At 49.0% G+C, this 25,858-nt stretch overlaps 1 protein-coding gene across 1 annotated transcript in view; it reads left to right on the top strand.

Moving 5' to 3' along the window:
- Positions 1-25,858, top strand: part of Afap1l1 (actin filament associated protein 1 like 1) — a 55,821-nt gene that overhangs the window by 19,673 nt on the left and 10,290 nt on the right. The window contains exons 2-14 of the mRNA XM_021151060.3: positions 6,690-6,818; positions 7,880-7,963; positions 8,692-8,786; positions 9,929-10,040; positions 12,026-12,124; positions 12,728-12,939; positions 15,766-15,945; positions 17,766-17,858; positions 20,932-21,025; positions 21,262-21,414; positions 22,856-23,067; positions 25,193-25,338; positions 25,713-25,785. Coding sequence (XP_021006719.1) covers positions 6,690-6,818; positions 7,880-7,963; positions 8,692-8,786; positions 9,929-10,040; positions 12,026-12,124; positions 12,728-12,939; positions 15,766-15,945; positions 17,766-17,858; positions 20,932-21,025; positions 21,262-21,414; positions 22,856-23,067; positions 25,193-25,338; positions 25,713-25,785 — 1,682 coding nt within the window. The remainder of the gene's footprint in view (positions 1-6,689; positions 6,819-7,879; positions 7,964-8,691; positions 8,787-9,928; positions 10,041-12,025; positions 12,125-12,727; positions 12,940-15,765; positions 15,946-17,765; positions 17,859-20,931; positions 21,026-21,261; positions 21,415-22,855; positions 23,068-25,192; positions 25,339-25,712; positions 25,786-25,858) is intronic.

The raw sequence follows: 25,858 nt of genomic DNA, 5'->3' as shown, positions 1-25,858 counted from the left end.
TCTGGTAGGCATTTCTGACCTCTCCTGCCTGCCCAGTAGGCCTTCTGCTCTCTACTCTGCCATGTTTCCTCGGGAAAAAGCTCTGTTTCCTTGGCTGCTCTGATCTCTCCTAATTTATGCTATCATCTCTTGATGGATCTCCCTCTCTCTCTGGCATTTCATGTGGGAAGACTATCTTTAAAAGATGTATTTACTTGTTTTTGAGTGTATAAGTGTTTTGCCTGTGTGTGTGTGTGTGTGTGTGTGTGTGCCTGGTCCTGGCAGAGGCCAGAGGGGGAATTAGACTTGGAACTTACGTTAAGGAAGAGCATCCAGTGCTTGTTACTGCTCAGCCATCTCTCCAGACCTCATGTAGTAAAATGTAAATCTCCTTACCTTTTTGTTTGTTTGTTTTTTGGGGGAACAAAGTCTTGTGCATCCTTGTGTAGCCTCAGACAGGGGGATGGCCTTGAACTTCTAATCTTCCAGACAAGTGCTGGGAGGATCATCATGCTGGTTGTTTTGTATAGTGTTGGAATAGAATCTTTCTTGTCCTTGTCTGTCTGTCTTTCCCCTTCCTTCCTTCCTTCCTTCCTTCCTTCCTTCCTTCTAGTTTTTTTGAGACAGAATCTCTCAATGCTAAAACTCACTATATAGATCAGGATGGCCTTGAACTCACAGAGATCTGCCTGTCTCTGCCTCCCTGAATGTTGGGATGAAAGGTGTTCACCACCACAGTGGGTTCAGACATCTTAATGAAACAGCTTTAAAGAAATGCCTTGGGGTGGAGCTGGTGAACGCTTTTCATTCCAGCACTGGGAAGGCAGAGGCAGGTGAATCTCTGAGTTCAAGGCCAGCCTACAGAATAAGTTCCAGGACAGCCAGGACTACAAAAAAAAAAAAAACTTGTCTTGGAAAAAAAAAAAAACTAAAATTAATTAATTAATTTTAACAAAATGGAATGTCTCTTTAAATGGCTGTAAAATGGAAATTGGGACATTTTGCTGCTTAGAACTTTGAGCAAAACCAAAAGAGCATTCTGTGGGCCTTTGTAAAACCATGCTGACCCTTCTTACTTTCCACTTAGAGCTGTGCTGTGTCTGCTTCAACAGCAGCCAGGGATGAATTGACCTTGTGATCTTGTCAAGAGACCTGTAAGGTACCAGGTTGGAAGGTGGGCTGGACAGACCTCAAACTTGGAGGAGCCCTGTCAGGATTTATTTTGCCTGTGGGTTTTGAAGTCAGCTGGTTTTCCTCTTTTATAATGGAAATTAGATGCATTACCTTTGAGCCCTTTCTATAAATCCCATATTCCCAGTGTTCTTGCTGGAATCCTGTGCTCCTTACCTGCTAAGAATCCTCCTGGCTAAAGCTTTCATTGAGACTGCATCAGGGCCACGGGCAAGTGACGGGGACCTCAGGTTTAACCTCTGATACATGGCATCCTGTTTTCATTTTGTTTCGTGAGGGGAAGCTGATCTTAGTCCTGGATGGGTTCTCCCCAGAAACAATACACACTCAGACGTCTAGTCTTAGGTATATCCCTAAATTTCAGTTTTATTTGAGAGACCTCCTTACAACCGAGAGAAAAAGCTCTCCTCATCTTGAGTTTCTGGGTTTGAAACCTTTGTCTACTCTCACTTGAAAGATTAAAGGTTTATGGACAATCAGCCCATTTTCCCCGTTTTGTTTTAGCCCTTAGAATTCACTGAACCACTCTAGGACAAAACCAAGAACACTAGGGAAATTTATTCTAATTAACTTTAGACGTGAAGATTACTCTGTTCTGATTTGCTGAGTCCTGGCACAGCTCTGAGGATTTGCCTGGGCTAAAGAGATGACAGACAGACAGACAGACTGCAAAGCTGGGCTCAGGGAGATTGGACCCTGAGATCCAGCGCCTTGGAAGCTTGGTGTGTTTTGTTTTGTACAGCTGAACAAAGAGGCAGGGTTTGTGGTAGGTGGCTGATGGCTGAACAAAGGAGACAGGTGTCAACTCCATAGAGCACACTCTCCAGATCACAAACGTGGGCATATGGGAAAAAAATGCTATGATGAATGTTTTCTGCGCACGTGGTCAGTTTCACACTTGGACCAGAGGAAGGCATTGCCATCCCTCTGAGCCTTACCCCTGAGGAGCAAGGAGATTATGCATTTTCTCATAGGTCTGAGGCTGTTGCCCTGTCAGCACACATTCCCTCGGGGTCTCCCCATGCTGACACCCTAGTCTCTCCCATGAAAAGCTCATACTACCTGGACCAGGAATAAAGAAGAAGGACAGGTTATGAATGTGTGACTGGGAAGAGTAGAGGCCTGGCTCATGAGTGACATCGCCCGTCCTTCTAACTAAAGAATCTTGTCCCCTCACTTGGCTTTGAGCACCTTGCGTGCAAGAAGGAGCTCTACTGGACCTGTGAGCCGTCCATGTGGTAAGACTGGCAGAGTCCCTGATCTTAATACCCACACACATACACACACACACACACACACACCTGGAGCGCCTTCCTGGGAGCAGACGTGGCTGCAGACCAACTGACTGATGCAGTCACTGCTTCATCGGCACTTTGTGGGGGAATGACCGCTCATCCACTGTTTGCTGAGAGATTGGAGCCGTAGGAAAGTTTAGAAATGTTTCCAGGATCCCACAGCTGGAAACCGGAAGTACTGGAGGAGGACTCTGGCTATCTATAGCCTCTGGCCTCTCTGACATGGTTCATCTTCAGCATCAGGCTTGGGTAAATTGTGTGTCAATTTTACACTGGATAGTTCTTTCCCCTCAACTGGTTGCGTGACCACGGCCAGGTCACACATCTTCTTTGACCCTCACTTTACAGATCGTAAAAATGAGAGGGCTGGGCTAGGTCATCCAAATAATGTCGTTTTCATTGAGTACAGTTCGTTGGGCATCTGCTGTATGCCAGGGGTTAAAACATGGATAGCTTGTCATCCACAAATGTCATCTGGTCAGTGCTTTGGAATCCAAAATCTTGAGGGTGCTAATAAACAGCAACAATTCTGACCACAGCACACAATAAGAGCAGTCATTTAATGAGTGTCAGCTACAGGCACAGCAGGACCTGACGTAGTCCCCTGTGCCCCTGAGGTTGGGAGTCCTCCAGTACTCGTTTAAACAGCAAAGCCATAGCTCAGCATAAGTGCAAATTCAAAGTACAAGAATCCCAGGACTCATTCTGAGTTAGACCCAGATGGCCAGCCACTGGGCAAGACTCTGCCCTAAAGCTATTCATCTTCATCTTCAGGAGTATCCCTCCCTCCCTCTCTGTTACTCCAGAGGAGGCAGTCCACATTTCTCCAGTGATACAAGTCTTTCCTGTAATAGTATCGTTCATAGATATTTGCTGGTATATTTTTGCAAACGCTGAAACTTGCATTGCCGGGGCAAAGCACCTGAGTCCTCTCTCTGGTTGAATTCTAGTGATCTATCTCTATTTGGTGATCAGTCCTTTAGGTCTCAGAGGGAACCTGAGTGGTACCCTAGCTTGTCCTGGTGCCCCGAGTTTTAATCCCCAACAGGAGGGGGAGGGAGTACTTAGAAGTCAAGGCTTCATGTGCAGGATCCCATCAAAGACCAGGAGGGAAACAGAACTCGCCTTGCCGAGTGTGGTACTGAAGTCTATATCTTAACCTCAGAGATTCACTCAACCTAATTGTTCCTAATTAGAAAGGGTGACCAAGCTGTGTTCAGAGCAATAAATACAAGGAGAGCTTCTGCAGAAGCCAGAAGGATGCTGCCTTTGTGCGCTTGCATGGAGATTGGAAACATCTGAGTATCCCAAGATATTTTTCAAGGGAACCAGGAGATCAAAGCAACATTTCTGTGGCCTTTTTGTTGTTGGTGGTCAGGATCTCACGGTGAATTCAGACTTGTCTCTAGCTTCCTGGGCTCCAGCTATCCCCTTGCCTCAGGCTCCTGAGTGCTGGAACTTCAGATGTACACTGCCAAGCCTGGCTCAAAACCATTTCAGATAATACGAAGACATGTCCCTTTTGGGTGTCCCTTCTACACAAGTGTGCAGGGTCAGTGTCTAGGGGCTCATGAAGACAGCAGCCATGAAGCTGCTGGGATCCTTGTATCCTTGTATTGACTGTGTATCCTTGTGGTATAAGGATCTCTTGGTTCAGCCTGTCATGGTGGTGTATACCTTTCATCCCGGCAATTGGGAGGCAGAGGCAGGGAGATCTCTGAGTTTCAGGACAGCCAGGATTATATATACATATAGGTTTAATTGTTATACAGCATTGATTGACTCAACCCACAGGAAACTGGAGCTTCCAGGGACCCTCAAGAATTTCTGAAAGTATAAAAGAACTTTGGGACCAATAAAACCCAGAATGTATGGTGTAGAGCTGTTCTGCCCAATATCCCCAGGGTGCTGACGAGCAGGGCCAGCAAGGCTGCCCTGTTGTATTTACACCACAATTGTCTCCCTTGTGAATGGTTAGGTATGAATGTATCTCTGTGTGTGTGTGTGTGTGTGTGTGTGTGTGTGTGTGTGTGTGTGTGTGTGTGAGAGAGAGAGAGAGAGAGAGAGAATATAAATAAATTCTACTGGGATAATCCCTCTTCTATTTTTGCTAATCCCCAGAGCAACCCACTTGACACACAATGTCCAGCAATGTTTTGAGATCATCTTAACTGAAACCCGTGTGTCCCTCAGGTCCAGCAAGGTCTCTGATTCCTTCGGAAGAGATTTCCTTCCAGGCAGTGGAAGTTTGGCTCTAGGGAAACTTAACGTGTTCCTGCTCTAACGAGGAGAGCCTGCTACTCATTCAGACCCTCATCTCCTGTGGCACTGGGGACTCAGGCCCTGAGTTTGTAGCTCTTCTCGTCCTCTGCAGGCTTGGAGATCACAGCTGGGAAGCAGTGGGTTACACCCACTCCTTTGAAGCTGTACAGGTCCCTCAGCTCTACCGGCCTCTGGACATCCTGGAAAATGGCTCTCCCTGCCAGACCACTCACAGCAGCCTGGTGGGGATGAATTAGAAAGTACTCGGAAAGTGGCTACCACAGTGCCCAGTGACCGGAACTTTCCTGAAAGAGTGACCCTATCTGGATTGTCAACCTTGGTTCATTTGCTCCAACGTTGGGTTAATGCTTAATGCCACAGAGAGATGACACTGCTACCTGTCCCCAACAGTGACAGTGTACAAACGATGTCTGTTTGAAACAAAGTTCAGCATGAAGCACTCTGCTGAGCTGGCTGCAGCCTAGATACTTAGAAAGTGAGGCACCTGGTTTTGCCCTCACTTAGGAAGCCTTTTGAGCATCCAACATAAGTGGGGTGAATTCCAGAAGCAGTAAGAGCACCTAGGGCATGCGGTAAGAAACTCTCACAGCCCCTCTGCAAGGTGTGCTGTGGCTAAGCCCTTTAGAGAGGAAGAAACTGAGTCACTGAGACGTTAGATAGCTTGTAGAAGGTCCTGTAACACTGAATTGAACCTGCTATTCTGGCCCCAGAGTCTCTAAAGTGAAGATCCTCCTAGTATCTTTACAGGTTCATATCAGCACCTCCTTGCCTCCTTGGGAGAAAAGAAACTAAACAATCTGAGAGTTGGGTCCCAAGCAGAAGTCCCAGCCCTTCTAGTTGCTTCTGTGTGGCCTCTCTGTCTTAGTTCCTTTATCGAAAAACCTTTATCTAAAGGTGATTCCAACACCTGCCTCAAAATCGTTGGTAGGATCAAACGAGACACCGAAAGGCAATATAGTTCCCTGGCTAAGAGAACAGGGTAAGAACTCAATGGAGACACTCGTAGCTATTTGTATTTAACTTTCCCGAGTCTTCATTTCATTTCTTATATGACGGCGACAGTAAAATGCTTGATCCGGGGTTTAAATGATATAAGATGAATGCTTACTAGCACAACTCGTAATAACCATTCAATCCAAGTTACCATGTGCAAGTGTCTATCACAAAGCAGGCCTATGCTACTGCTTTGATGAAACTGGCCCTTAGCCCCAGTGCAAAAGAAATCCTATATGGCCCAGAGAGATGCCAGTGACATAATGCTCTTGGCATGCTCCTGTCTTTAAAGGACTCTCTGCTCTGAGAGCTTGCAATTCACTGAAGTCTCTGACCTGGGAACTTATCAGAAACACAGAAATTCAGCTCTCGCCGAAGACCTCTTGAGCCAGAATTTGCATTTCGGGCAGAACCCAGCTGATTCCTATGCACACGTAGGATCAAGATGCACCGGTGTGTGGGTGGAAGGAGCAGCCATGATAGCTTTAGGCATGGAGCGGGAAGGGTTAATATTCCGTTTGGCTCTGGCACAGGAAACAGAAGGTTCCAGAGATTGAAGCAAGTGGATGATGAAACAGGAAGGCTCCCTTCCTGCCTGTGTTCTGGGCAGCTGGGGACTCTGGCTGAGATTTGTCCAGAGCCCCAGGGCCTGTAAATCAGGCTGAGGCAAAGGAAAGCCATTCTACTTCTGTTTAGGGTGGCCTGGGCTCACGAGTGCCAACATGAAGGCCCTATCCTCGGGCCAAGGCCATCTGAGGTCTAAGGCAGAGTAGGAAGGCTGGAAGAAAGCCACCTGGTTTTGGTGACCAGCCAACCATGGGGCAGCTGTGTGTGGGTCCTTGTGTCACCCTGGTGAACAGGGCCCTGCCTTCTGACAACCCCTGCTGCTCTAGCTTCCAACGGGCGTGGTCAGGATTCTTAACTCAGAACCTGCCTGTCTCTCCTCAGTGCTGGAACAGCTAATCCCAGAGCTCACCGGACTCCTCAGCCTCCTGGACCATGAGTATCTCAGCGACAGCACCCTGGAGAAGAAGATGGCTGTGGCCTCCCTCCTGCAGAGCCTGCAGCCCCTCCCAGGTCAGCCCTAAAGAGTCCCAGTTACACGGACAACAGTGGTAGCATTCACCCCATGGCCTGTAGAAGGGGATGTCTAAGCCTTAGGTTAGCCTCAGGATAGCACAGCAGGTGCTGTGCTGTGACCCAGTCCGCTCATCCACCAAGGCCCTGCCCCTCCGCTGCAGTCCTGGTTGTGTTGTACGGCCCCCTCCATCCCAGCCCTCCACAGACCCCCACAGAACATGCGCACCCCTATTCGCCACCGTAATTCACAGCAGAACACTCTCTCACACATAATACACCATATATACCACACATGACACACAGCAAGTAACATACGCTGTACACACAGATAGCACACACACATATAAACACATGCTTTGACTACACTTTAATAGATACCTGGAGGGCTGGTGAAATGGCTCAGTGGGTAAGAGCACCCGACTGCTCTTCCGAAGGTCCAGAGTTCAAATCCCAGCAACCACATGGTGGCTCACAACCATCCGAAACGAGATCTGGCGCCCTCTTCTGGAATGTCTGAAGACAACTACAGTGTACATACATATAATAAATAAATAAATCTTTAAAAAAAAAAATAGATACCTGGATGTGCAGCATGTAGTTGCAAACAGACGTCTGCTCCTGCGTACTCTCTGACACACCCTCACAAGTTGAAACAGTTCCCACCACTTTCCTCATGCCCCCTCTAAAACCACGTGAGCTCCTTTCACTGCCTACCCAGTAGCTTCCCTCGGCCCCTCTGAGACACCCCAAATCAGCATACAGTCTCTGTGTAACTAACAAACTATACCCCAGTCTTGCAGGGCCCCTGGAGTGTGAAAGAGGAGGTTGAAAGTCACCACTCCAAGCCATACTGTCCCCAAACAAAGTGTTGACTGCTGCCTCACAAGATCATTGTAGGGACGCAAGGGACCCTTTATCGTTGACATCCCTGCCCTGTGCTATGGCAGTACCTTTGCATGTGAAAACAGAGCTCACCATCACATTGACAATGCAAGCAAGTAGGAAAAGGTGCGTGAGGTAACCTTCCCTGCTCACGGTAGTTTGCCCTCCTCCCTCAGCAAAGGAAGTCTCTTTCCTGTATGTGAACACTGCAGACCTGCACTCGGGGCCCAGCTTTGTGGAGTCTCTCTTTGAAGAATTCGGTAAGTTCCCTCTTAGCCCTGAAACATCCCTCTAACGCACACGTGTTCACATGCATGTACACAAAGGTGTCTCTTGCTGCTCTTGGCTTTCACACAGAGCCTTTAGGTCTCCTTGGGGGTCCTGGGCCCTGGCAGCTCTGTAAGCTGCCTGAATCTGTAGGGAAGGACTCACCCCAAGCTTGCAGGAGTGAACGTGCAAGCCAGATAGCCCAGCCCAGGGTGGTCACCTTACAGCCATTGCCGTCCATCAGTCACGGCCACCGAGCCTGGCTGAGCGATCCAGCCACTCGGGAGGAAGTAGGAGCTATGGCTGGGGAGAGTGGTGGCCTGGGCCTGAGAGCAGCCATGCTCTGAGAGAGAGGGAGCCATGTGACCATGATAGAGAAGAAAGTACTATTCATGTAAGGAGAGAGGTATGGTCTAGGGGAGTTGTTGCGACTACAGTCCCTGCACATCAGACATGGGAGCCCCTCCCTGCTGCAGGAAACCCTATGCCTCTGTGTCATACCATCAAAGACCTTTAAAGCACCTCACGAAGATAGTCCACTGTCATCTCTCTCTGGAAGCCAGGCAAGAGACATGAGTGCGGCCAATCTCCAGAAGATGCCCAGGGCACTGTCAGCTGTCTGCTGAAGTTCCTGATCATGGTGGAAGTCCGGCCTGGATTCACAGGCAGGCCTCCTGGATCCCAAACCCTCTGCCATGTTTGTCCTTGGTTTTCTCTGTAGACTGTGACCTGGGTGACCTTCGGGATATGTCGGACGATGGGGAACCCAGCAAAGGAGCCAGCCCTGAGCCAACCAAGAGCCCATCTCTGAAAAGCGTGAGTCTGACCCCCATCTAGCAAGGGTGAGGGAAGCTCTTCCTGTAACCCCAGGGGCCACTGCTGCTGTGCAGGACCGTCTTCTCTCCATGGTGATGGTTAAGGGCAGATGTCGTACCATGTGAACATATCACTGGGCAGGGACATGCTTACAGTGGTCCACACAGAGTAGGGAGAAGGTGGCGAGCCTAGTCTGTGCCCTCTGGCCCAAAGGACTTCACCACCTTAGCCTCAGGTTATATATACAGGAGAGAGACAGAGAAACAGAGAGAGAGAGAACAAGAACACACTCTGGACTAGGAGGTGTAGGCTTCTGCTATCCCCGCTGCTCTGTTGGGAGGCCGTGAGCAAAACACCTTTCTTAGAGCCTGAGTTTTTCCATACTCAAAAAGTAAAGGAATAGATCTAGTGTCCCCAACCCTGGGACTACAGTTAGGGACAAGCTTTGCTCGTCACCCATAGAACCTTACCATCACCTGTCACAGGAGCTAGTTGCTAACTTGCTATGCCCTTCATGTGCATACAGCAACCAAACGTATGTGGCAGGAGTGCTGTCCCCATTTTACAGACACAGCTCAGAGAGGGCAGGTGACACACCTAGTGACCCACAGCTAGTAAAGGATGGCGCTGAGCTAAAATTCTGAGGTTTCCTGACCCCAGATTTCACTGATCAATTACTAACCTCGTGGTTACTTGTTCTGTAGCTCCTCGCATGGTGGCAGAACTCACACTGGTGTTGGAGAGCTGTAGGCGTGCGCACTCACAAAGCGCCACGCCCATTCTGGGCAACTGCAGTAACTCTCGGGTATGACCAAGGAGCTTTGGCACTTGCGGAGTGCACAAATAGGCTCTCAGGTTGCTAGCTCCAAGTCTATTCAATATTAAAACCTACACCAGACATAACAGCAAGTTCTGTAATCCCAGCACACAGGAGGGAGGGATGGGAGCATTGCAGATCAGGGCCAGCCTGGGCTACATAATGAGACCTCAACACACCAAAAACAGCTTAAAGTGTCACATTCTGACTGCCTCCTCAGAGCCCTGGCCTCCTATCCCACCAGCCTCCTTCCTTCATGTCACCTCTTCCCCTCTGCTGTGTTCGCAGCCACCTAGTGTCACAAACCCTATTTGTTCCACTGCAGGCAGCTGCTGATGTGCCTCCACCCTTGCCCAACAAGCCTCCTCCTGAGGACTACTATGAAGAAGCCCTTCCCCTGGGGCCCGGCAAGTCCCCCGAGTATATCAGCTCTCACAGTAAGCTCTGGTCCCCTCATGGCTTAGAGGGCTCCCTCTCTGAGCAGCAGCAGATCCAGAGCCACTGCCCCACCAGCGCCATCACCCTTTCCAGGGAGGGGCTATCCTGATCTCCTAACGTTGGATCCAATGGTGTGGCTCAGGGGCTCGGCTTCTAGTCTCAGGTCTGTGTGGCCTGAGACAGACTCCTGTCTTCTGAGGATCTCGGCTCTTCCACTCTTGAAACAAGGAGGCACTAGATCTGTTCATAAAAGAGCGTTAGGACATAAGTGACAACCGTTAGGATAGCCCTGCTTCCAATCCTCTCACGCTTCTCAGCTTATGGTTTCATCGTTTGTTTCTGTGTGTACATATGAATGAGTCTTGTTACCAAGTCAGCACATCATCGGATGTGACCCATGGCCCAAACAACGCTTCATGGGTCAGCCCCAGGGAGCCATAGCATACAGTGGTACAGGCAGAAATAGCAGAGGCTTTATTTATATATAGTTCAACCATTTTTTAAAACTATGAATATTTTATATTATCATCTCCTTCTAAGCATAATGCTTGTAAATAGCACATATATAATTTATACATATATATATACATATATATGTGTATATATATATATATATTTTTTTTTTTTTTTTTAACTGATGGGACAGACTCTTAAGTTAGCCTCAAAGGAGAGTCCTTGTTTTTCTGCTGACTTCCCCGGTGTGTAGCATCCTTTGCATGAGGATCAGATGGAGGCCTTCACCCAGCATAAGGACTTGGCATTACACAGGGAAACTGTGGGTTTGGTGTCCGAGCATGTGCAGCTGAGTTTGTAGATGGCAATGTGAATAGTCCTTTCTCCATGGCTTTCTTCCATGGCTGGCTGGTCGCCTTTGCTGAGGACATGGCACATGCCGCTTATCTTTCCAACAGACATCTATGCTCTTTACACCTTTTGCCTGTGGTGAGCTTGGACCAAGTGATCCGTGACCTTCCATGAGTCCCCAGTTCCGTGTCACAGAAGTGAAGCAGGCAACTTTTCCTATCTGGTCCATTAAGGGCAAAGGGACAAGGAAGGGACAAAGTACTTGCCGGGCCCCAAGTCATATGTCAAGAGCCCTGGCAAGAAGAGGCTCCCTAACCTTCCCAGAGAGCTCACTTCCCTAGTACAGGGCAGAGAGGCTTCCTCCTGGGAAGGCAGGAAGGGAGGGGCTCAGGAAAGACCACGGACCCAGGCAGGGGTGAGCCTACAACCAAGCCAGCCATCACCATGTTCTTCCTCCCACACACAGCATCCAGGCATGCCTGGTGTTAACAATTTTGCCCGGAAATGACCCGCTTCACCTACTGCTGACTCCTCCAGTCCACTTTGCAGGTCATGCTGTCAACATGTAGGCCTCAGAGAGGCAAAGGCAGGCTCTGAGCAGAACATCGAGCATCCCGTAGCTAGGGACTTCAGTATGGCTTTCCTCAGGAAACAGATGGACAGGAGGGACCTAACAACCCAGAGCAGGGCTCAGTGTGGTGAGCGAGTGAGCTAGCCTGCGTGAATGAAGGTATCCGGATCAGTCCTGATCCAGCCTCAGCCACTAGCAATCTCTGTGGGGCCTGTTGCCCTGTGTGTAAAATGGAGTCAAAGCCTACCTTTAGCAGCAGCTACCCAACCTGCAGTGCAGAGAGCAAATGACCAAGGACATTCTCACACACTGAATGCCATTGGGAGAGGAAAGGAGACATCTTTGAGCTTCATCTTGAAGGGTAGGGAGTAATTCTCTGATAAAAATGTAAAAAGGCATACAAGACTAGCCTGGAGGTCCGACAGGGTCCAGCAAGCCCCTTCACAGTGATGGGTATGTAGGGTTAAGTGGGAAGTCGGAGCATAGGGCCCCATATCCAGGCTGAGGCTGCCCCTGTTCCCCACTCTCTATCCCCCGGGCTTTTTCCAGCCCTGACCCTGGATTCCTCCTTTCCTTCTCTAAGCTCAGCTCTTTCTGACAACCCCACAGATGGCTGCAGCCCTGCACAGTCGATTGTGGATGGTTACTACGAGGACGCAGACAACAGCTACCCCACCACAAGGATGAATGGAGAACTGAAGAACTCCTGTATGTCCTGGGCAACTGCTCACACAGCTGTCCCACCCCCACCCTCAAAGAGCTGACCCTCGGCATGCACACACACACACACACACACACACACACACACACACACACACACGAGAGATCACCAAACAGGCCCCGAAGCTCTTGTTCCCTCAGTGGGCTGGATGGAAAGACCATTGAAATGGGAGTCACTTGAATCTTTCCCAAGTTCAGTTTCCTTATCTGTCCTGGGGCTTTGCAGGCTCACAGCAGTGGTTGGGGGGACAATGGCTGTGGACAGTGATGAAGTCAGAGCAATAACAGACGTTTACTGAGCAGTTATTGGTGTAAGACTCTTAGCCAAACATTGCCCGTGCCAGATGAAGTAGACTCTGGTATTTATCATGACCACGTCTCCGGAGGAACTCCCAGGATGTGAAATCTCAAAGACCCCATCACACAAGCCAGTCCAAAGCAAAGCTTTTGAGTAAGGCCTACAGTCTGTCCTTGCCACTCCTCTGCCTTCCATAGCCCGGGCCCAGAACAGGTTACCTGCCAGGCAGGACGAGAAGGGGTTTTCCTGGGAGTGGCACAGGGACTGAGGGCCCCTTCTCATGACACCCGCAGACAATGACTCTGACGCCATGAGTAGCTCCTATGAGTCCTACGACGAGGAGGAGGAGGAAGAGAAGGGGCGGCAGCCCAAGCACCAGTGGCCCTCAGAAGAGGCCTCCATGCACCTGGTTAGGGACTGCAGGATATGCGCCTTCCTGCTTCGGAAAAAGCGCTTCGGGCAGTGGGCCAAGCAGCTGACGGTCATTAAGGAGGAGCAGCTACTGGTGAGTGATTCACGGGAGGCCTGTGTGTGTGCCCGTGCGTGTCTGAGGGTGTAATTGGCCTGTGCACAGAACCTCGGGACATGATACATCAGAACTCCAACGCACGCGCATGCGCACACCCTTGAAAGTCAGATGGAAGCTCACCTAGTTTTTTTTTCCAGAATTTTTTTCAATTTCTTAAAACATTCATTGTTCTTTATTGTGCAAGTTAGTGTACTTATAAACTAGGCAAAGGTTAAGATGTAGCTCAGTATCCAAGCACTTGCCTAACATCCATGAGACCTGGAATTCAATACCCAGTACCACAAAAATAAATAAATCTCAAAAAAAAAAATTAAAAAGAAAGACCTTTGCTTATAACCCCAGCACTTGGGAAGTGGAGGCAGGAGGATTTTCATAAGTTGAAGGCCAGCCAGGGCTACACAGCAAGACCCCAGAGAGAGGCAAAGCAAAAGAAAGAATGAATCTCATTGGCTAACAGATAATCAAGATGGCTCGTTGGTTAAGATCATGGGCTGCTCTGGCAGAGGACCTGGGGTAGATTCCCAGCACCCACATGGTGGCTCACAGCTGTCTGTATCTCCAGTTCCAAGGGGAACTAATGCCCTCTTCTGGTCTCCTGGGGTACTGCACAAATGTAGTGCACAGAAATACAAGCAGACTAAATACCTACAAACATAAAGCTAAAATAAGACACACTCCCCGTTTCCACTCTTGTTTTCACACATCTGTTTTTGACACAACCCCTTCCCGCACATACAAGCCTATAACTCCTTCTCTTTAAAGGGAGCTTTTCTTCTAATGCACCATTTTCTAATTACCGTCACCCCTAAAGAAAATGCACTGCCATTAATCCCAGCACTCAGTAGGCAGAGAAAAGCAGATCTCTGTGAGTTCCAGAACAGCCATGGCTACACAGAGAAACCTTGAGTACTGGGAATTCCAGAGTAGGAAACTGACCATAATTGTGGAGAAAGATAATAGCTATTTCTCTTTTTAAAAAAGTTTTAATCTGTTTGCAAGCCAGGATCAACACACACAGCTTTGAAACCTTTTCAAACCCTGGGCAGTGAAGACTGAACACAGGCCAGGGCCAGTCTAAGGGTCATGATGGGGGGCGTTTCCAGTTCTTACACCTCCCTTTCTCTGCTTGGCTTGACTGCCTGCTCTGCCAGGCCATCCAGCCCAGAGATAGAGAAAGGAGAAGGCAGCCAGTCTCAGCCCAACTCCAAAGGGAACGCTTTAATACTTCTTCAGTCAGGGGGATCTTTTATTTATTTATTTATTTATTTATTTATTTTTACTTATTTATTTTATGTGAATACACTGTTACTCTCTTCAGAGACACCAGACGAGGGCATCGGATCCCATTAAAGATGGTTATGAGCCACCATATGGTTGCTGAGAATTGAACTCAGGACCTCTGGAAGAGCAGTCAGTGCTCCTAACCACTGAGCCATCTCTCCAGCCCCCAGGGGGCTCTTGCTAAGGTGTTTGTAAATGTACCTTTTATCTCACACGCAGGGCAGTCCCCTCTATTCTGTTTCCTTACTTTTTATACATATATGGTCCTGAATTTTATCACCTGTTTCTCTCCTCTCTCACTATGATGAATTATGCGGCTACTTCAATGTTAAGCCACCCCTGTGTTCTTAGAATAAACCAGTAACGGCCCCTGTGTTTTATAAGTGGCTAGATTTTCTTTGCTAGTGTTTCATTTAGGATTTTCAACTCTGTTATAAAAGAAATCAGACTATGCTTTTTCTCCTTTAAAATTTTTTTTCATTTATTTATTTATTTATGGGGGGGGGGGCGGGGAGGGAGAGGACACGCACTGAGGCAAATACCTATGGGTCAGATTGCTGGAGTTGGTTCTCAGCTGCCACCATGTGGGTTTTGGGGATCAAGCTCTGGTCACCAGGCTTGGTAACAGATGCCCTTACCCACTGGGCCATGTTAACCTTTATTTAAGCTCTTAGTATCATAATCACAGGTTTCAGTGTGAAAGATGTGTATCCATGCATGTATAGATTTTGCCCCATAGTCTGTGTGTGTGTGTCTGTGTGTTTTCTGTGTGTGTGTATCTGTGTGTATGTGCCTGTGTGTATGTATCTGTGTGTGTGCCTGTGTGTTTGTGTGTGTGTCTGTGTGTGTCTGTGTGTGTGCCTGTGTGTGTGTGTGTCTCTGTGTGTGTGTATCTGTGTGTGTGTGCCTGTGTGTGTGTGTCTGTGTCTGTGTGTGTGTGCCTGTGTGTCTGTGTGTGTGTGCCTGTGTGTGTCTGTGTGTGTGTGTGCCTCTGTGTGTGTGTCTGTGTGTGTGTGTGTACCAGTGTACTTACTTACTTGGGATTGCCCACAGGAGTGTAGGCACCTTACCAGTGTATCCACTACTGAAGGAAATGTCTCTCCCTCCCCCGGCAACCATTATCCATTTTAGATCCCATTTTTATCCCATTATAGATTCCTTTTTGTAGCATTGTGGTCGAGATTAAGGCTGGCCTTATTATAGAAAAGGCTGCCTTTTCAAGGTCAATACTGCATGCCTCCCGGGATTCACTCCTAATGTTCTGCCTGCGGGCCCTCTCAGCTGGCATCCCCCCAAGCCAGCCTGTTTGTTCTCTGTTCTTCAACCCGCATGGTCTTCCTAGTATTGTGCTATAGTCTGCCTTTTCCTCATGGACAGCAGTGCTGGAAGATTCCCAGATAGACCTCCCCCCACTTAGGCTCCTCGCTGCGAGGTATTGCTCACAGTCGGACTGGGTGGGGACTCTTCTCTGTATGTGAGGGTTTTCTGCAGAAGGTTCTGACCCCATCTCTCCCTGTGCAGTGTTACAAAAGCTCCAAGGACCGACAGCCACACCTGAGACTGGCGCTAGATGTCTGCACCGTCATCTATGTGCCCAAGGACAGCAGGCACAAGCGGCACGAGCTGCGCTTCTCCCAGGGGGCCACAGAGGTGTTGGTGCTGGCTCTGCAGAGCAGGGAACAGGCCGAGGAGTGGCTGAAGGTAGGCATCCACAAGACACTCAGGAAGCTGCCATCCTGACCTCCCTGCCTTCCCCTAGGCCTGGGGGCCTAACCTTGGGGGGAAATGAATCCAGGTGTGGTGTGCATGACTCATACCAAATGGGCCTTGGATATTCACAACAGATGACCCCATCTAGGAGATCTGTAAATCTTCTAGTTATTTAACTTCCCTACCAAGCAACCTACTGTTTGTTCAACCTACACATCCAACATTGAGCTTCATGCCTTTGAAAACTGATTTTATCATTAGGCCAGCGAGCCCTTTTAATTAAAAAAGGGGGAGGGGGAAAAGGGATCCCTTTCTTGTTTTTAGATGGAAATGTCCATCGTCGTAATGTCCTCTGGAGTCCAGCGCCTTTATAGTGTCACAGACCCACTTTGTACCGTGGACTGAGGCTCGTGTTGTTACTTACATTCCAGCGTAAGTAAACTGAGGCACAGGGGACTTAATATGACTGCCCAGGACCACAGACAGCATCACGTGACTGAGGCCAGGATCTGAAGCTAAGGAGGTCTGTTCCAAAGTAGGCACGGCGGCATCGTGATAGCAAGGGACTTTGGTGGTGCATGGATCTGAGTTCAGATTCTAGAACTAAACAACATTTGCTGGCTGTGAGACTGTCTGCAAATGACATTACTTCCCTCCACTTCGGTTGCCTCTGTTTAACAGTTCTTTTAAGGACTCAACATAAGCTGTTGGCCCACTGCCTGTTGGGCAGTAAGTGGTGGTGGTGATTGTAGTACTACCCCGCCCCGCCCCTAGCCCCATACCGCCCCCAGGCCCCGCCCTGTCCTTTCCAGCAGACCCTCCATGCCTCTATTTACTCCTCTGGACATCCTGGTCTCCCCTCCCACCTTCCTGTTGGAATAAGGAAGCCAATCCCCTCCTTTTAGCCCCTCTTCTCTTCTCCCTTCCTTCTGGTGATAACCAGCTAGCTCTCCCTGGAATGTTTGGTATTCCCATCCGTACCTTTGTGTCCTGAGGGGAGGGAAGGGAGAGAGCTTGCCTTCTGGGAACCTCAAGCTTTAGGCTCTGTATGAGTCGGAAGCTGGAGTCTGAGACCCAGGGTTCAGGCTATTCTGGCCCTCTACAGTCTAGTCCAAGGCTTACCATCTGGCAGTCACATAGCCTACTTTGAGTCTGGCTCTGTGGCCTCCTATCGTCCTCTCACCTGTAACTGGGGCATCACAGACTGGTTGGGGGATAAATGCTGCTGTCTGGTTGAGCATCAGATGGTGCCCTTTTTGTTGTTGTTGGTTTGGTTTAGTTTTGTTTTGTTTTTTGTTTTGTTTGAGACAGGGTTTCTCTGTATAGCCTGGCTGTCCTGGAACTTACTCAATAAACCAGGCCAGCCTTGAACTCAGAGGTTCATCTGCCTCTGCCTCCTGAGCGCTGGAATCAAAGGTGTGCACCGCCACCACGCTCAGTTTAGATTCTGACTCTTCCAATTGTATCACCTGCATGCTTTTCCTACCATCTTGAGCAAGGGACTCAGTTTCCATGTCACTGAAAGTAAGGTGACGATTCCAGCCACCTGGAGTCTACGATAAAAGTCCTGGCTCTCACAGAAGCAGACCCCAAACCACTGTGAGATTCTCCAGGGTCTCCCTGTCCTCAGGCAGCAGAGAGCAGTGTCCTTAAGACTCATACATGCCCAGTTATCCGGACGCCTAGTTCAGCCCTACTCTGCCCCCTGGTGGCCCTAATCCTCTTCACAACAATCTTGATCCCACCAACACCAGCAGCCAACCTTCTGTCCCAGAGCTGTGCACCTGTTCCCAGCTCTGTCTTCTTCACAGGTCATCCGAGAGGTCAGCCGGCCCATTGTGGGAGCAGAGGGCTTGGAGGTCCCCAGATCCCCAGTCATCCTATGCAAGGCGGATCAAGACAAGGTATGTTGTCTCATCATCTCCTCTGGGTAATGTAGTGGGTACTAAGCACAGGCCCACAGACTCACAGGCTGGTGGTGAACACACACACACACACACCTGTGACATCATACAAGCTTAGCAGCAGAGCAGCAGGTGCTTGCTAGTCAAACCTTCATCTCTGTGACAACACCCCTGCCATAAACAACTAAAGGAGGAGAGTTTCGTTGTGGGTCAGCCCCCAGTCAGCCTACAAGCTGTGCTGCAGTCCTTGGGCCAGCCTGAGCATCATCAGGGCGCTCCATTGCAACACTAGGACTAGGTGGGAAACGCGTAGGCAGGCAGTGCTGCTCTCCTCATAAAAGACCGGAAAGGGAGGCAGGAAGGGACGGGTGTATCTTCTTCTCTCATGTCCTTCTCTCAGGACATGCCCTCCAGAGACACCTGGTCTAACAAGTTGGGCCGCCTCCCCTCAGTTTCAGATAGTTTAGCCATGAGCAAATGCACTGAAGGAAGAGCCCTTAGGATCCAGTCCTTTCTCAGAAGCCCCGCTTCTGGAATGCTCGTGTTGGAGACAGATGTTCAAAAGAGAAAGCTGTAACCCCTGGTAATCCGGTAGTAAGTGAGGAACAAGGCCAGGGCTTGAGCCCACACAGGCTGGCTCTTCAGGACTCTGTTGATGGCAACAGAGCACCTTGAACAACCACTGGGCAACTTATATAGAGGGGCCTCACGCAGAACCAGTGTGACCCTTGACCCCACTACACCTACAGCCCAAGTCAGGCAGACATAGACAAAGCTATCACAACTGCCTTGTAACTGCTACTCTGGGCACGAGCTACGAGAGACAGTGCCAGGTTCCTGGTGTGTGTGTCAGGAAGATATGCTCCTGTCTCAGAGGTTCAGAACCATTCCTATGGAAGTGATGCTTCGGACAAGGATTAAAAAAAAAAGGGCAATATTAAATTAAATTGAAAAGGTGCTCTGGGCAGCAGGAACAAGTTGCAGAGCAGAGAAAATGTAGGACTGAAGGTGGACTATATGGCTCGGTGTAGAGATGGCAAACTGATACACCTGGCCCTGGAGAGGGACGGGAGGTGGGCCAGGGAGCTTGGGAGGGCTGGAGTATGGGGGAGCATGGATGCCTGTGCTGAGCCTTAAAGAGTAGACACAATATAATTGAGCCAAGGTGGGTGAAGGGAGGGAACAGTAGCAGCAAAGGCGCGAGGTCAGAGAGGCAGCCTTGGGTTTTTGGTCTCGGGTACCTAGTGTAGGGGAAGTCCAACCCTGCCCACACTTGGCCCTTGCCAGCAGTAAGGCCGTTAGAAAACAGAAAGCAGGCTGGAGAGATGGCTCAGCGGGTAAGAGCACTGACTGCTCTTCCAGAGGTCCTGAGTTCAAATCCCAGCAACCACTTGGTGGCTTACAACCATCTGTAATGAGATCTGATGCCCTCTTCTGGTGCGTCTGAAGACAGCTACAGTGTACTTACATATAATAAATAAATCTGAGAGAGAGAGAGAGAGAGAGAGAGAGAGAGAGAATATGAGAGAAAGAGAGAACAGAAAATGACACTGGAAGACAGGCGTGACTGTGCAGATACACACCATGGTGTGGCCTCTGGTGCAGGTCAAGACTCTATAGAGCAACTGTGGATGAGCTGTGCGGTGGAGTTCTCTGCCGAGGTTGCGTGTACAGGGCGAGGGTGGCTGACCTGCTTATGGTGGTCTTTTGGGTGGAAGAAGAGCCAGGATGCTGTGTTGGTGGGGGTCTCTTTCCATGGGATCATGAGACTGAAATACCATCCCTGAGTCCATTTACAGAATGCCCTCAGCCTTCCTCTGTATCTGCTCCCTGTCTTGATGGGAGAGCTGCTATAGAACCAATGGGGCCATAACTTCTATTTCAAACCCTACAGACAAGAGTCTTCATGTCTAGGCAGCTCAGCCACTTCCTGATGGGTGCCTCCCCCGCCCCCGCACCCAGCCCTTTAGGACAGGGAAACACCTCTCTTGTCCTCACACCACTCACCCACCGCTCTCTAGTGCTGAGTTTGTCCCAAATCATCCCTGGGCCTGTTCTAATGGATCCTCCTCAGGACAGGCTAAAGAACTGCTGTTGTACCTTCCTGAAGGAGTGGGGATCCTTTTAACACTGGCCGGGCCAAGTCTGGCTTCTTGGAGTGAGATCAGAGTGAATTACGTGGGTGTTAGAACTGACTCACTGGCCTCATAGATTCACATGCACCAGCCCTCTGGTGTTTTACTGCAGCTTCCTCAAGTGAGTGTAATTGACACGAGAAAACAGAGCCTTGGGAAGATGGATTTTTTCCCCCACAGTGAATAAGCAATGGTAGCGCTGGGGTCCCTTCGGTCATTTCTGTTCCGCCTACGTTGTAGCATATGGATGTATTAATGAATCAGAAGGTATGATTGCTTCACAGGTGATATAATGAATTAAAAATAATAGGCTGGAAATGAAGTGTGTATGCACATACATGTGCGCATGCATGTATGTGGCGTGTGTGCGTGCATGTGTGCATATGTGTGTGTGTGTGTGTGTGTGTGTGTGTGCGCACACGCGCATGCTCCTATTCCTTCATTCTCTCACTGAAGATAGAATTGTAATGGATTCCTGCTGATCATCAGGGCCTTGTCAGGGCTCCTTTGCAAACATCTTCTAACTCGTCCTTTTTCCTCTCTGCTGTCACCTTGATCCATCCCCTTCTGAAACGTAATCATGCCCAGCCTGCCCAGTGGCTCTTCAGCATCCAAGGTTACCCCCTAACCCCCTGCCTCGTCCATCCCTTCGGTGCTACTAGATTACAGTCACATCCCACTTAAATGCTTGTCATGTGCCAGGTACGGTGCATATCCCAGGACATTGCTGTCAATGCATTATGGTTCAGGTTACACTCCCCCAGTGGAGTGTAACCTGAAGACATGGTCGTGTCTAAGTCATTGCCACCTTCCTGATCATATTGGCATGTTGTCAGATACACAATAGATGTTGCTTGGAGAACTGGAGGAAGACTGGGAGGATAAGGGAGTCTGTCTGAGAGTCCCCCTGATGTGAGGCTGTTTGTGTCCTTCCCCAGAGGTTGTCCCAAGAGAAACAGAACTCAGACTCCGACAGCCTGGGCATGAATGACAGCGGTTCCACTCTCGGCCGCCGAGAAGCCTGTGAACATGGTAGGAGCTTCCACGAGCTTCCACTAGTCCGTGCTGGAGAATGTCAAAGGTGGGAGGGGCTCTGCTACAGGTCCACAGTGGCAGAGCAGATCCTGGGGACCAGAGTAAGGCCTCTGGGCCTTTCATATCTAGTAATTACAGGCAGGTTGCAAGGGCTTCTGGGAAGGCCAGAGGTGGGTAGAAGTGGGACCATGGCCTCTTTCCCCATCCCTGTGTCCCCACTTCTGTGGTGCCAGGCAAAGGGAAGAAGAACAGCCTGGCTGAGCTTAAGGGCTCCATGAGCAGGGCTGCCGGCCGCAAGATCACACGCATCATCAGTTTCTCCAAGAAGAAGGCGCTGTCCGAGGACCTGCAGACGTTTTCCAGTGAGGATGAGGTTCCATGCTGTGGTAAGTCCTGACTCCGAGAAGAAGGGCAGCAGTTCAGACTCTTGAACCTGGGCTCCTGGGGCCAAGTTCCAGGGAACTCTCCATGCCTTCGTCCCTGCCCTTTCCTCTGGATGGCTAGACTCCACTCTACCAACATCCAGGGTATGCATCCCTTCACTCCCGTGGGTGAAAGGGTTTTTAGGAAAGGAAAAACAACTGACTATCATATCTATGATTCCTGTGAACCAAGTCAAACCGCTGTCCACCTCTAGGCCTCAGTTTCCCCAGCTAATATGTGATAGGAGTGAATTCACAGCATTTAACGTGCAAGTTTTTCTGAACATAGGAGTATAAATCTTTAATCCCAGAACCTTGGAAGCAGGAGGGTCAGGAATTCAAGGCCATAGGTCATCTTTGTCTACATAGTGGGTTTGAGGCCAGAGGCCAGCCTGGAGTACATGGACCCTAACTCAAAAACAAACAATAACAACAAAGGTATATAGATTGTGATGTATATGTAGCTTATATCCTTTATAAGCTAGAGAAAAATAAAAGTTACATAAAAAGTATGTCTGCTACTTTATGGAACTGGAAAGATTTTAACTCAGTGTGAGAAAACTCTTTGTAGACACTGGAGTTGCTTGCTAAGAGGGTCGGGCACCTTGATTGACAGAGGTTTCTGGTTTATAGACATGTACATATATGTGTAACTGTATGTAGATTACAGCCTAGTCTGGTAAGGAAATTAGGATTGAAAATATTTAGTACTTTTAAAGATAAATGCACATTAATAAAATGTGTCTGGTAGAGAAAGGGTTATTTGGTTCATACGAGTTCTGTGGTCCATGCATTGTAACCCATGTTTTAAAAGCATATGAGGGTGTTTCACTTAGCAGAGCACTTGCCTAAATCATGTGAGGTCCCAGGTTCCATCCTAGCATAGCAAAAAAACAAGATCATCTATTTTGGATATGCAGAAGTACTCTATGAGTTTTAAAGATATGATTGTAAAGAAATATCTCCTGATCTTTGAATTGTAGCATGCTCTGGTAAAGAAAAAAAAAATGCTCAAAGAAGATTCTAACTCTATCTGTAGTCTGCTCAGGTTTAATAATCCTTACTGTGGCTAGATGGTGGCATTTCTACATTCTGCCACTAGGTGTCAGCATCGTCCATCATTAACATTTGATTTGGGGGCATGAAGGGGATAGTTGTAGCTTTTGTATGTCTTACCTAGTAGTATCGGCATTTCCATCACACTTGGTGTGGTCCTGATGCTGTGAACAGATGTATGAATGGCGTCAACAACATGCACTCATAGCTAGGCGGCTGAGACGCAAAGAGGAGGATACCTAAGGTGCCAGGCCTTCCTGCCAGCTAGATCACAGGGTTTGCGTAGATACTGCTCAGAGCCTTTGCCCAAGGAGCTATAAAGAGGTCATCACACTGTCTCCTGTCCCAGGCTACCTGAATGTGCTGGTAAACCAAGGCTGGAAGGAACGGTGGTGTCGCCTCAGGTGCAACACTCTCTATTTCCACAAAGACCGCACTGACCTGCACACCCACGTGAATGCCATAGCCCTCAGGGGCTGCGAGGTAGCCCCAGGCTTTGGACCCAGGCACCCCTTTGCCTTCAGGATCCTGCGCAGTCGACAGGAGGTGGCCATCCTGGAGGTGAGAGGAGAGGGTCCGGGTAGCCCGGGGTGGTGGTCTTATTGCTAGTCTGCTATAGGATCTTTGGGGGTTAGAACCTAACGGACTTGTCAGATAACACGGGGACACCAGGTATGCTGGAATTCCAGGTAAACAAAGAACCGTGTTATTCCTATGAAAGTTTGGAGATGTGCCTAGACTGAAAGGTCCTATGTTGTTTATCTGAAGTTCAAACCCAACATAGCACTCTGTGTTTTTGTATCCTCATACTGGCAGCCCTAACTCTGGAGCCTGGGTTTGCTTATTTGCCCTGACCTTAAAGTTCCAGGTCTAGCGGGCACCTCCCGTGGTCGGATTGGGATCTAACTCTGGAGTTCTTGCTTAAACCTTCCCACCGGGAGTCATCGACCTCAGAAAAGACCACTGCCCATTGGGGTGCCTGCCCCTCGCGCTGAGCAACTCCAGGCTCTAGGGAGAATTTGCTTACACTGAGTTAAAATCCTCCCGGCTTCGTGCTGGCGGGTCTGCGGCCGTGCTTGTGTACAATATTTATCTTTCCTACACAATGTCCAGCGCGCGCCGTCAGCTCAGCAAGCACATCTTGAACAATGGGTGGGTGGCGCTTGCTCGCTGGCCATCCTACCCGCCGGCACTGCCTGCGCTCTCAGATTGTTCAGAGGACACAGATGACCCTCCAAATGACACCCCTGTGGATATCTAGAATTCAAAATGTTGACAGAGGAGGAAAGTTCAAATGGCTACCTCCCTGTATGATAGACGAACAGAGGCCGGGGCAGCCACATGGTTTTCAAGGCTCCCAGAGTACCAGTAGCCTCTCCATCTGCCTCTGTGTTCCTATTATCTCTGCACCATACTTTGAGTTTCCCTTGACTTACACAGAGTTTTCCGGCCCTCCCTCCTTTAAAAGGGTACCTTGTTTATTTCTTTAATCAAGTTTGCCATTAGTGGCTGACTTAGTTAGGGTTTTATTGCTGTGGAAAGACACTGTGACCACAACAACTCTTATAAAGGAAAACATTTCACTGGGGCTGGCTTGCAGGTTCAGAGGTCTATTCCATTACCGTCACGGTGGGAACATGGCAGCGTCCAGGCAAACCTGGTGCTGGAGAGGGAGCTAAGAGATCTATAACTTGATCCACAGGCAGCAGAAGGAGACTGTGTGCCACACTGGGTGTCACTTGAGCATATAAGACCTCAGTGACATACTTCCTCCAACAAGGCTACACCTACTCTAAGGCCACACCTCCTAATAATGCTACTTCCTATGGCCAAGCATTCAAACACATGAGTCTCTGGGGGCCGTACCTATTCAAACCACACTAGCTAAACCGATTTTATGATAATGCCTTTTAAATCAGAATTAAGTATATGTTTAACTGGTCATTAATTCTCTATAAATGGCACTATAATGCTTTGTGTAATTCAGTCTAAGGGAAAAAAAATGAGTTATATGAGCCATTGCTTATTTAGAGAATTAATTGTAAATATGGAGGCTGAAGAAATAGCTCAGCAGTTAAAAGCACTTGCCACTCTGGCAGAGAGCCCTGTTCTGATTCCCAGCACGCACAGTGTGGCTCATAACCGTCTGTAACTCCAGTCACAGGGGATCTGATGCCCTCTTCTGACTTCTACAGACACCGAACATAAATGTAGCACGTATACATACATGCAGGCAAAACAATCCGCCATAAAAATAATAACATAAAATAATTGTAAAACAATATGTTTTCCGGCTGGGGATGTGGCTCAATAGTAGAGCCAGGCCTTGTATACACAGTCCCAGGGTTTGACTCCCAACATGGAAGAAGAGAGAAGGAAGAAGTTTCAGGAACACATCAATGTTGTTTTTATATCAAAAACGGTTGGATCTAAAAACCCAGAGGGTCGAGGGTAGAGGTGTGCCGTCTTACAGAAGTAATGAGATTCCTTAGAGGAAGTAGCTTTTGAACACACTTGAAAAATGAGAATTTGTGAGTCTCCCATTTCTGCACGTGTGTAGTCTAATTCTTCCTCCATCCTTAAGTACTGAGCACTTAAAAACATTTGCGGGTTTCTCTGACACGAGCAAGCACCATGAAAGGCTTCATGGTGGGAAAGTGAACCCCGCTGTACCTCCTTTCCCCAGGCAAGCTGCTCAGAGGACATGGGCCGCTGGCTCGGGCTGCTGCTAGTGGAGATGGGCTCCAAGGTCACCCCAGAGGCACTGCACTATGACTACGTCGACGTGGAGACCTTAACCAGCATCGTCAGTGCTGGGCGCAACTCCTTCCTGTAAGGGTGGCTCCGTGGCCCGCTCCTGCCAGGGTGCTCTGCCTTAGCTCCATTTCCAAGGCTCTGCATGTAGCCTGGAGCACAGAGGCGGAAGGGGAGGGGCAAGCACAGGAAGTCGACTTCCCCCTGAAGGATGGTACGGTCACCCAAGATGGGAAGCATAGCCTGCTGCTTGCCCTCCTGGAGCCAGGCTTCTGACTTACAAAGGATGCTGGGAATGAGCCACCTGCGGTACTCACACATGCCTATGCAGTCCTCACAAGCACACGACCTTTCGGTCTACATTCAAAACGGCTGCCACCATCAAATGAGAGAAGTCAGGAAGGCAGCATAAGCCACAAACTGTCACCAACATTGAACTTTTCATGTTCTAGGTATGCACAGTCCTGCCAGGATGAGTGGCCTGAGCCCCGCATCTACGATGAGGTGCCTTATGAAAAGGTGCAGGTACGGTCCACCACGGCTTAGAAACGCAGCGAAGGCCCCGTCTTTCCGTTTCTTCTTATCCTTTTACTTGATC

The sequence above is a fragment of the Mus caroli genome, unplaced genomic scaffold, assembly GCF_978045245.1.
Source record: "Mus caroli unplaced genomic scaffold, Mus_caroli_1 scaffold_19, whole genome shotgun sequence".
Taxonomy (NCBI): domain Eukaryota; kingdom Metazoa; phylum Chordata; class Mammalia; order Rodentia; family Muridae; genus Mus; species Mus caroli.
The sequence above is the reverse complement of the archived record's forward strand: the minus strand, read 5'-3'. Positions and strand labels throughout refer to the sequence as shown.